Source organism: Eimeria necatrix, genomic scaffold (assembly GCF_000499385.1).
Source record: "Eimeria necatrix Houghton genomic scaffold, Enh_scaff839, whole genome shotgun sequence".
NCBI classification, from domain to species: domain Eukaryota; phylum Apicomplexa; class Conoidasida; order Eucoccidiorida; family Eimeriidae; genus Eimeria; species Eimeria necatrix.
Window position 1 is genome coordinate 1 of NW_013654647.1, and position 11,583 is coordinate 11,583.

Consider the following 11,583-nt stretch of genomic DNA (forward strand, 5'->3'; position numbering starts at 1 on the left):
GCGTTAGTAAATGGTCTCCAGCCGGCAAAGAAACACTGGGAAGAGCAGCAACAGCAGCAGCAGCAACACAAGCAACCACAGCAACAGCAGTACCAAACGGGGCTTCCTGCTGGCTCAAATTAGCACAGAGTCACTTTTTCTAGCTCAAATGTCTTCTACTGCAACTTAAACGTTTCCCGGAGGCAATATTGACGATGGTTTCCCTAGGGGAAGGTCCAGCAGCGCGCAGCGAGCACTGGGTTGCAGATGGGGCTGCTGCATACGACGTTCACAAAGGGCCAAGAATCTGCTTTTCGCAGTTTTATACAATTAAATTTTAAAAAGGGAGCAAATAAAAAAAATGATTTGATGGGAAGTAAATGCTTATTTCGCCTTCAAATGGCTGCCTGAGCCCTACCTACCTGGCAGTCACCGACTGGGGCCCTGGCTAGCTCACGCCCATGTGTACGTACGATGCAGAAAGCCAACCCATCAGCATGCACACTGGTTCCCTCCTTTTATTTGTACAATATTTCATTGACTACTGGGGGGCAACAGTGGAAAGAAGGCCAATACAAACGCAGCGGGCCCCACAGCCAAGGTCACTGCAGTGCCCCTGAGGCCCACGAACCACCCTGAGCAGGGCTTCGCAGCTGAAGCGACGCAAATCCTGCGTTTTGGAGTTCCTGCAATCTTTATGGTCTATTTATTTGGTGCCTGGGTCGGGGAAACGGCTGGAAGACACTGTCTGGCCGCAGCTGGTCTTGCATCTGCAACTGTTACACGGTTGTATGTGGCTCTGTGGCTGCTACTGCTCCTGTAGTTGTAGCTGACCTTGTCGCTTAAAGTTGAACTGTGAATTCAGCCGGTCCTGCGTTTCTGTAACTGCAACTGGTCGTTTTGGTGCGGCTGGCCGCAGCTGGTCCTGTGGCTTCAACTCCCGCGTTTGCTGTTCTTCCTCCTGCATCCATCTCCAACTATTTCTATGGGCATTTCTAGGTCCTTTTCTAGTAATGTTTCTGTTGCTGGTACTTCCCCTATTGCTGCTGCTGCTGCTCCTCTTGCCGCCACTGCCGTTTCCGTAGCTACTGCAGCTGCCGCTGCTACCGTCTTCGTCGACCGTTACCTCCACAATTTGCCTGCACTTCGCCAAATGACAGCAAACAAAGCTCTATTCTTGTAATTTTGGAGGGCCAAGCAGTGCTAGATGAGAATAGCCCTGCAGCCGGCCAATGCACGTTCTACAAAACAACACTGATTAACTAATACTTTGAGGCTCTAGGCTCTCCTTCCTGGCAACTAAGTTGGTAAACTTTTTCCTGCATGTCAAATGGTAAAAGCATGCACTGCATCTCTCCCTTTGAGGACTTTCAGTTGTCGACTTTAATAATGCGGCCCACAACTTAAAAGACATATACACGTGAATGACGTTATGTCAAAAAAATTTCATGGAGAACAAACAGACAGGCCCATATTAGGACATCTACAGATTCCCCGGCAGCTGCTCATACGGTTTTTGTTGCTGCTGCTGCCGCAGCTGCTGCTCTTCCTGCTGAATCAGCTGTTCTTGTTTTTGCAGCACCTGCTGCTGCTTTAGCTGCTGCTGACGCGCCTGCTGTTTCTGCAGCTGCTCCTGCTGCCGTTGCAACTGCAACTGCTTCTGGTGCCTTTGCTGCTCGCGCCGCGTCAGATCCTTAAAAAAGAGCAGCAGCTCCTGTCGCCATTTAGTAAGCTCTGCAACTTTGACGGAGAGCTGCCTGGACACCTGAGCCTTGTGAATAAATTCGAGCAGCACGCGAGAAGCCTCCAGTCTGAAAGAAAGGCCCTCACAGATACCTGCTGAAGCAGCAGCTGCAGTGTTCGCAACTGTTGCTGCTGCAGCTGCTCTTTCTGCTGCTGCTGCTGCTGGTGCATTCGCTATTACTTCCTCCTCTTCTACCCGAGAAGCGCCCCCTAAATTAAACGAAATGCTTGCTGCTGCTGCAGTTCCTCCTGCTGCTGCAGCTTCTCCTACTGCTTCTTCTGCTGACGCCCCTTGAGCCCTTGCAGCAATAGTCTCAGCCGGGATATCTTCAGCTTCCTCCGTGGCCGTGCAGCTGCGGCTTCTATTTGTGTCAGTTGCTTCTAGCTCAGCAGCAGCAGCAGCACGACTGTCGCTTTTATCTGTGTCAGCTGCTTCCAGCCCAGCAGCAGCAGCAGACGCAGCATCGAGCTGCTCTGCAACCAAAGTTAGCAGCAGCTCCGCCCTCTTAACGACAAAGTCATACATGTTGGCTGCGTTGTTCTGCATGTCTTCAGGAGGCCACCTCAGGTTCCAGCTGCTGCTGCACCCATTGCTGCTGCTGTTGCTGCTGCTGAGTGCAGATGAAATGCCTCCTAGCGAAGCAAAGGCCCCTGGCAGATAGCCCTCAGCAGCAGCACAAAACTTGCAGTGGCAACAGCCCATATGGCTCCAATGCTGCAGCAAATGATACTCTTGGGAGTAAGGCGTTGACAAGGGGCCACGAAGAGGCTTTTCCTCGAGCCCTGCTTTCTTGGTCGCAGCCGTTTGGAGGAAGCATGCATCTTCATTAAGGGTTTGCTGCCTGTGTGCGGCGCACTGCGGGGGCATGAGCGTTGCTTGCTGCTGCTCCGCTTGCTGCTGCTGGCTGTACAATACCAGAAGCAAGCTGCGGTTCCTCTGATGCGGTGGCAAAGGCGGCAGCAGCAGAAGCGGCGGAAACGGAGAGGCAGTGATCTTTGCGCCAGCCTATTGCAACGCACACACGAAAAGGGAGGCGGTCGCGCAGCAGAAGCAGCAGCAGCAGCAGCGATCGAACAACAAGACTGACAGAAAAAGCAACAGCAGCAAAATCAGCAGCAGCAGACGCGACACCACGGACAGACCTTGAAGTTGCAGACTGCAAGACACCACCTGGCGAGACACAGAGCTGCGCGAAAGACAATGCGGCAAGAAAGCTCTCCTGACAACAAACAAACCAACAATCAATTGAGAGTACTGCAACTGCTGCAGGTCTTTCGCCCAGATGGATATCCAGGGAATTCCTACAGGCTTTATGAAGCAGAGCGGGGCCGCTGCTGCCCGTCGGCAGAAAAATGGCCATTTAGATGAGACTTGCTGCTACTTTTGTAGCTGTCGCTGCACATGCTGCTGCTGCTGCTACAGTGGCTGCCGCTGCATAACTTACCAACTACGTCTGTTGCAAGCCTGCGGGATCTCTCCGTAAAGGCCAAAGCTTCTAGAGAGAGTCTTGCTGCTTCTGCTGCCAGACAGCGCGCCTTCTGCTGCCTCTTCTGGTGCAGCTGCTGCTGCTGCGGCATTGGCTGTCTGCTTTTCTGTTCCCGATGCTGGCATTTAAAAAGGCCCAGAAGAGCTTGGCGATGCAACGCCGCAGCAGCAGATGCAACACCAGTTGCAACTTTCAACAGCTCAGCAGCAAGCATCAGCAAATCTCCTTCCAGCGCGGACGCCCCGCCGTCAGTGGCCCACTTGGCAGCAGCGTGCCAAAGTTCATTCCACTCAGCATCATCCGCCGAGCAGCAGCTCCCACTGCCGCTGCTGCGGCTGCTGCTGCTGCTGCTACTCCGGCGACTGTGCTGTAAGGGCGAAAGCGCTGCGTCGTTCCGCAAGTGCCAAACATCACTGGAATCGGGAATGCCGTCCTCCGAAGCAGCAGTAGCAGCAGCAGCTGGTGCTGATGCACTTTGTGCTGCAGGGAAACAGGGATCTGCTGCTTCATGGTGCGGACTGGAAGCAGCAGCAGCAGCAGCAGCAACAGCAGCAGCGGCAGCAGCAGCGGCAGGTATACCAGCGGCAGCAGCAACAACCGCCTCCTGTGGCAGGGTCTCTGCTCGCAAAGCAGAAGAATGGATCGAGCCTCCCCCATCAAATTTTTGCGATAGTGCTGCTGTTACTGGGGTCGGCGTTTGTTTTGCTGCTGCTGCTGCTGCTGCTGCTGTCGTTGTTGCCGTAACTGCAGCTGCTGCTGCTGACATAGAGGACGCAGCAGCCTCGTGATGAACTGCTGCTCCCAAAAAGGCCCCGCCGCGATATAGTCCAGGAGGCAGAAGCGCCGCAGAACATCGCAGCAGCCGTCTTAGCCACAGGAAGCCCCACTGGCGGCTGTTGCTGCTGTTGAGGGCGCCTGAATTGCTGCTGTTGCTGTCACTGCTGCTGACGCTGCTGACAGGGTCGGTGATGTTGGTGGAAAGATCTTGAACAGCTTGTGAGATCTTGCTGCTCAGTTGTTCTCCCCGAAGAAGAAGCGCCTGCTGCTGCTGCTCTCGTCGTTGCTGATGCTGCTGCTGTGAGTCCTCCGAAAGGAAGTAGTACGCCTCTGCCACGTGGCTGCTGCTGTCTCCCCTGGGGCTGGCGTTGCTGCTGTTGCTGCTGTTGCTGCTGTTATTGCTGCAGCCGCTCTCGGGAACCCCATCGAATCCCCACCAGGAAAGGCCCCCGTCGCCTAACGAAGACACTGACTCCTCACGTTCTGCTGCTATTGGTGCTTTTCCAGTCTTACTTGCTGCTGCTGCTGTTGCTCCTGCAGTCGGCAGCAACGAGGAGAACAGCGCTGCTTCCGACTCAGCCAGCAAACCTTCAGAGGCAGCAGCAGCAGCAGCAGCAGCAGTAGCTCCAATAAAAGTGGTCGCTCCCCCATCTCGGGGGCTACAGAGGCCCCAGCGGGAGGCCCCTGGAGAGACGGCGGAGGCTTTCGTGGTTCCTTCACGCACTGAGAGCCATCTCCTGCTGCTGCTGCTGCTGCTGCCCTGGTTGCTGCTGTTGCTGCCGCTGCTATTAACGCTCATATCGTCCCCTTCAGCCGCAGCGTTTGCTGCGGGGCTGCGTGGGGTCGTGCCATCACTCGGCAGCAGGTGCTGTTGTTGTTGTTGCTGCTGCTGCTGCTGCCTCTGGTCTGCAATGCCTGCAAGGCCCCTAATCTGGCTGTCTCCCTTCGCGTCCAGTAGCCTCTGCAGCAGCTGCAAACACGGAGAAAACCTGACAGGGGCGATCCGAGACAGGGGCCCCCCCGAGCGGGACAGTGGGGGCCCCCCGTCTTCGTCAAGGGGCCCCTCATCCATAACGAGAAATGCAAAAGCCTTTAGTAAAAACTGGTTAATTTAAATTCCAAGACCTGATTTCTATGGCTCAGAGTTTAAAGCCCGCATAGATCGAAGAAAGGTTTCTCCGCAGAAGCGCCACCAAGCAGCAGCAGCAGCCGAAAAGCTGCTGTTGCTGCTGACACAGCTCGCTCAGCTACCGCTGCTGCTCCTGCAAGTGTTAGTGCAGCTGGACCATTCAAATCAGCAATTGTGGCTGCTGGTCCGGCTGCCGCTGCTGCTCCTGCTGTTTCTGGTGTTGCAGTTGCTGCTGGCTGCAGTTATTGCAGCGATAGCGGCTACATTTGCTCTGCAGCTACTTCTCCAGCTACCGTTGTACCTAGTGACGAAGCTGCTGCTGAGTTTGCTGCTGCAGTTGCGCTCCAGTTGCTGTAATGCAAGTTCTCCTTTTGGGAAATACTAAATGGTGGCTCGGCAGTTCTTCTGGCTGCTGCCACAGTGCAGCAGAAGCAACAGAAGCAGACTGTAATAAGGCCGTTTCACTTGCTGCTGTAAGGGCTGCACTTGCTGCTGACTTGCAATCCACTGTACAGGCAGTTGTGCTGGATTTGGCACAGATTGCACACAGGAGTCGTGGCCGGTGGTGGAGAAGGGCTGTAGATGTTTCTGTAGCTGCTGGTTTTGCTATTGCAACAGCAGTTGCTAGTTCTTGCTGCTGCTGCTGCCGTTGTTGCCCGTGCTGTTGCTGCTGGCGCCGCTGCTGAAGCTGCGAGCCGTAGGCTGTTGCCCAAGTCTTCGTGGCCCGCAAATGCACATCAAGATAGCGCGCAGACATTAAATCGATATTGTAGGCTCCCAATAGAGCTGCTGCTGCAGCTGCTGCTGCTGTTGCGGTTAATGGTCTGGTGTCGCTTGTCGGTCGGCGCTTGTTAACGGAGCAGCGGCAACTGTGGGACCTCGCTGCGCTAAAAGACATAGATAAGTTGCATTTGACATGGCAACATACACCTGCACCACTCAGGTGTAACTACACCTCCACAGCAGCTGCTGCTGGTGAGACACAGCGCGGAAGGCGCAGACCCTTGGATGCTCAAAGCCAAGCCTTCGCCTCAAAGTCTTAAATAGAGCAAGTATCCGTTACCTTGCCTCGCAGACACCAAAAACATGTTAAAAACAAAGGAAAGCAATTTATTTCGTGGCGGTCTAGAGGAAAATAAGCAGCGGGCTGACTGCAGCAGAGGCCCAGTACAGCCAAGGGCCAGGCTGCCTGTTGCTGTGGGGCCCCCGAGTTCCTCAATTGCAGCAGTAGCTGAGGCTGCTCTTGCTGCTACCCCCGCTACAAAAGAATTATTAACTTGTATTGCACACGCAGATCTCGCCGGTTACCCTCTCGAAGACAGCTGCGGCGGTGCTCTGTCCTTTTGGTTGCGGAGGCCCTTAGGGGCCCCTCATTGAACACGAACAGCAGCAGCTCCTTCTACCCAAAGCAAGATGAGCTGGTAAGTCCAGCAGGGCTCAGCAATACAAGCAGCAGCACCAGGAACCTCCAGCAGCAGCACACCCGCAGCAGCAGCAGTTGGCGAATATCAGGCCACCACGGAGGCCTTTCTATGTGTCGAAAAATACCGCCAACAGGAAGACCCCATCGGGTCGCAGCAGAAGGGCAGAGAGCAGCAGGAGCTGCAGCAAGTGGTGGTGCTGGCTGCAGCAGCCGCAGCAAGCTGTAGAGCCTCGCTAGCAGCAGCAGAGTGGCAATGCTGCTCGTTGGTTTCTGCTCTCAGGCTCTTTGGGGGCTCTTCCGCCCCAAAGGACAACTCCCAGACAGACAAAAGCCTCCCAGAACTTCCCCCAGGACTCCAAACTTTGCCTCCGCGTGAGAGCTGCGCCGCGCTGCTGCTGCAGCTGCTGCAGCTGCTACAGCTGGCTTCGCGTGGAAGAAGAGCAGCAGCAGGGAGGAGCAGTGCTGCTGCTGATTTGCCAAAAGTTCAGACTTTTCAGTTTGCGGCTGAGGGCCTCTGAGCTGCCTTTGCCTTTCATGCGCTGCAGCACCCCCACCAAAGGGGGCCCCCATTCCCTCGGGGCCCTTCACGGGCTTCTCTGAGCCTCCTCCCTCTCCCCCCCAACCTGCAGGAGCTTCAAGGGGGGCCCCTTTGCCTTTGTCGTTTGCACCTCCAACTGCGGGGACGGACTACAGCAATGAGGACTTCTCCAAATACACGTAATTCCACGGGATTTGGTGCTGCTGCTGCTGCGTTCGTTGCTTCTGTGATGCATGTGGTTTCTTTTGAACTTGTCGAATATGCTGCAACGAGACGTTCTTGTTGCTGCTGCTGCCTCCGGTATCGTCTTTCGAGCTGCTGCTGCAGCTGCGGTAGCTGCTGCTCTTGCTACTTTTGCTGCCAGCGGTCCTGTTTGTCTTCAGGTGTGCTCAGCCGGTTGCTGCAATGGCTGCTGGCTGTGTTGTTGCTGCTGTTCTTGCTGCTGCTGCAGGTCTGCGTACACTGAGAGCCCCGGCATTAGGGATTCTGAATACGCAGCACAGTATATAAGAAGCGCAGAACAGAAAGGATCCTGGCTGGATGAGCATGTTACAAACCCGAGACTGAGGGGATGTATAGAAGGCGTTAAAATGGGAATGAAAATGGTGAGGACAGGCTCTATATAAAGCATTTCTTGTATCGTATTTGTTTAATAGAGGCTTTTACTTTGTTTTTCTTGCCTCTTGGCTTTTCGGCTCGGCTGTGTGTTGTGTCCTGCATCCACTCTTTAGGGTGCCTCTTCGCTTTTCAGCCGGGCTCTCGGTGTTGTGTTCTTCTGCAACTCTCACTGTGCTGCGGAAGGTCCTCAAACAGCTTTTCTAATTGTTATTTCGCTTTTTTCACTTCCCCGTCGTCTGTTTTCGGCTTTCCTCCAGCCATTCACATTTTCCACCTTTTTATTTATGCTGCATACTCTCGTTTTTGTCTTTCTCATAGAAATATATTGTCTCCGTGTAGTAGTGTATTTGCTCGAGCTGCTTTCCTTCACATTGTGCAAAAATTTCTGTTGTTTTTGCCCCCGCGTCTGTCTTCATTCAATGCCTAGCTTCCTTTCATTCAGTTTGTCGATGTTCTGTTGCCTGCCGGGTGGATCTCTCTTTTGCGACTTTTATCTCTAATTCCGTCGTTTGTTGCTTTTTTCGATTGTTGGCCTTGTTCAAAATGCACTTGACTGGATCTACGCCATCTCCTTTGCCATCGTTTGTTTCTCGCCTGCCTCTTTCGCTGCAGGAGTGTGCTCTGTGCGTTCCCTCCATCGTGTTCCGGCCAGCCTCCCAACCTGTAACATTCATTTTTCCCCCTACTTTTGCTAGGTATTTCTAATGTTTTGTCTTTTGTCGCGTTACAGGGTTGTGCTGTTGGAGGCATCTTTGGCGGCATAACGGGGGCATATGCAGCAATAAAGAACAGAAACTTTCTCATATTGCCTTTTTCAATGGTAACTCCAGTCCCTGAAACCTTAATTTTAGATCGTCGTTGCTGGGGGGACGCGTTTCAGTGGTAGACAGCAACGGAACACAGCAGTAGACTGAGCCGCGCCTAACGTAGGTAGACAAAGGCCAGCAAACACTTATGTATGAGCCTTCTGTTCTGTATCTACAGGTTGGTGGCGCGCTCTCCTTTGGATTCTTTTTAGGCTGTGGCATGGTCATTCGCTGTCAAGAAGCCCGGCGGCCCCGTGTGTTAGAAGCACCTCATGAGCCCCTGAGCACCAAAAGGTCCCAGGGAGTTATGAGCTTTTGAGATTCTCACAATTTCTGGGACTTGCATGCATGCAGACTTTTTTCCCATTCTATTGCCCTGTGTCCTCTTGGGAGCTTGCCTTGCATAATAGTTAGGTTTTCACTAGGAAGTATTGTCTTTGTCGCAGCCCTTGGAAAGTTCCAGAAGAAATGTGCACACTAGTCGGAAAATGCGCAACCGTTAAATCATTCCTCATGCGGCGGCAGCAACTGCGAGAACCGCCACAGCGGTAGCTCTAACGGCCACAGCACTGGGGGATCTGCAACTTTTGACGCTTACAGGATCTGTTGGCGACGTATCTGGTAAATGCACAGACAGTTTAAGCTGGAGATAGTGAACAGGCATCTATTTGCCGCCCGCGGGAAATCCGGAGTGTGCTTCTTGTGCGGTTTATTTGTGTGTAACACACAACCTCATGCATAGCCCAGCAAGCTTCTACACTTGAAGAGGGTAACCCTTGAAGAGGCCAAGGTTGTGAGGCTTCAGGAGCTGCTGTGTTTGTTGTCTTTTTTTGGTTCCACTGCACGTAAAATGTCTGTTTGATTCCCTTCTCGCAGTGTCTGTGGGTCGTAGCGTCGGTTCTCTCGTATGTGCATCAATGTAGCAAAGTGAGCATATAGATGTTTCAGTGCGTCCGCGTACTTGCGTAAGCGAGGAGCTGCATCTACAGGACGTGCATGCGCATCCCGAAAGCCGCCTTACTCTTCCTTTCAAGAGATGCGGGAGTCGATTGCTTGCTTCTGAGCCCTACCGCCTCTGTTCTATTTTCACAATATGTAATCACATACGATGGATCGAAAGAAACCTACGCCCGGGAGAGTTAACGTGTTTCTAATTTGACTAGTTGAATTGCGCAAAGGGGCGATATGAGGGCAGGAACTTATTCCTCGTATCGGACGACGCATTGCAGTTGTCACTCATCGGCACCTCGTTGAAGGTCAACTTAAATAGAGGTACACTGATTTATGCCTCGCACTTCAAAATATCGTGCATTGAGCAGCCTTGTCTAGTGCCTCGACACCGACTCTCATTGGGAGTACTTCGGCAGTTTCAAGTGCTTGTCTTAGTTTTTCTAGTTGCTAAAACCATCCTGCGCAGCGCAGATCCACCAGTTTAAGTGACTCCTGTACTGGTTCAGCTTCCTCATAGAGGAATAATCTTGTATCTGATTTATCGGTCGGAAGGTTTGCTGGCTCAGTTTGATTTGGGCTGTTTTCATCTCAGCGTCAGCTTCCTAACTCCTTGCTAGGGTTTTGGACATCGAACTGCTAGCCTTAGAAGTTTCAACGTTTTGTGAAGTCTGCTACTAATTTGGCTGGGAGTGTATCGCTTAGCAGATGCTGGCAACGGATTGAACATCTCAGAGCAGCGAAATAACGCCAAAACAAGTCTCTCACAGTGAGAGGTAAACGGAAGCCACTACAGAGATGTTGGGGAAGGATGTGAAGACTACGAAAAAACATTGGGGTTCTGTTATTGTGGGCCGGTATTTCACAGTCTGGCAGGGACATTATTGTTGCCTCGTATCTCCTAGTAGAGAAGGAATAATGATGCAAGTCGCATTCGTACTTTCTCAGACGCTGGTTTTTCGATTGCAAATGCGTCCAGGAAGCATTTCAAGTTATGGAACGCCCTTTTGGAAAAGGTTATGCTGTTTCACACAGCTTTGTAAGCGGTGCCCAAATGCAGCTTTATCGAAGGACTGACTCATATGAAGTGAATCGAAGAGCCTTTTGCCATCTAGAATGGTTGCCTAAAAACCTTAGAACTGATGCAATGAGTGAGCGAGGATCCGTTGCGAAATCCTCGGTTTCACGACGCTATTGCGCGCTACGTGGTCCACTTGTCTGGAACATGAAGCTTCAATTTCGTCGCCCCAGCATTCTCGTGCATCTAAGTGCCCGTTTCTATAATGTTTACCTTGACTAACTGCTCATTAAAGGGAGCAAAGTCTCACTCGCGTTGGAGTGCAGCAGGGTGGCGGGCATGGGCAGAATTACGCACGGGTATCTCACGGAAGTCAAAGCTTCTGTGTGCTGTCTCGATTTTGGAGAGGAAACGACTGAAAAATCTGAAAAAGAAAAGCTCCGTCTTACCTCCCCAGCCTGCAAAGAAGTCGCTAGCGAGGTTGCTGGCTACCACGACGGCGATTGCCGATACTGTTCCCAAAATCACGAGACAGAGCCTGATCATATGATACTAGAATCATCTGTGTAAATTTTTGAGCCTAGAGCTACCCGCCAGCGATGCAGCAGCAGGCTGACCCACGTCGTGTCTTGTTCTGTGTGGCGTAACTGTTTTGGATGTCGGCTCAAAGCTGCACTTTCTGCGAGTCGCCTGATGTTGTTTTTGTGTTTTATACGCTCCCCTAAACAGGAGAAACGCTGGAGCATTCAGGCTAAAAATGAAAGCATTCAGCCACAGATAAGCCGCGCTGTCACTGCCGCACCGCTTTCGAACGTGGGAGCGCCCGCATAGGAGACACCGAAGAATGCGAGTTCCGCGGGATCAAAGCAGAGGGAATGGAGACATAAACATATTTTTTCCCCGCCAGTTATGTGTCTCGAAGGATTGCGGCTTCGCAATTTGAACGCGAAATAACCAAAAGCAGTGATACAATGCTTTTAGCTAAGCAGGGGGGCTCATCATCTCATGCGCACCACTGACGGCGATCCCAGAATGCAAGGAAAGCTTCACGGGCTCTCAACCGACGTCCTTCACTAAGCGGATTTTTTTTAGCTGTACCACTCATCACCTGGGCAGA

The 11,583-nt window shown here is 52.6% G+C and overlaps 2 protein-coding genes across 2 annotated transcripts; one reads left to right on the forward strand and one right to left on the reverse strand.

The window, feature by feature from the left end:
* Nucleotides 1-1,462: 1,462 nt before the first annotated feature.
* On the reverse strand, nucleotides 1,463-5,058 carry ENH_00078840 (troponin C, putative; the record flags this gene model as incomplete). The annotated part of the gene is made up of 3 exons (XM_013583151.1): nucleotides 1,463-2,728; nucleotides 2,866-2,942; nucleotides 3,168-5,058. 3 exons carry the CDS (start codon nucleotides 5,056-5,058, stop codon nucleotides 1,463-1,465), a joined length of 3,234 nt encoding a protein of 1,077 aa, XP_013438605.1.
* Nucleotides 5,059-6,528: 1,470 nt separating this feature from the next.
* Nucleotides 6,529-7,259, forward strand: ENH_00078850 (hypothetical protein; the record flags this gene model as incomplete). Its single annotated transcript, XM_013583152.1, has 3 exons — nucleotides 6,529-6,536; nucleotides 6,819-6,910; nucleotides 7,084-7,259. 3 exons carry the CDS (start codon nucleotides 6,529-6,531, stop codon nucleotides 7,257-7,259), a joined length of 276 nt encoding a protein of 91 aa, XP_013438606.1.
* Between the last annotated feature and the right edge of the window lie 4,324 nt (nucleotides 7,260-11,583).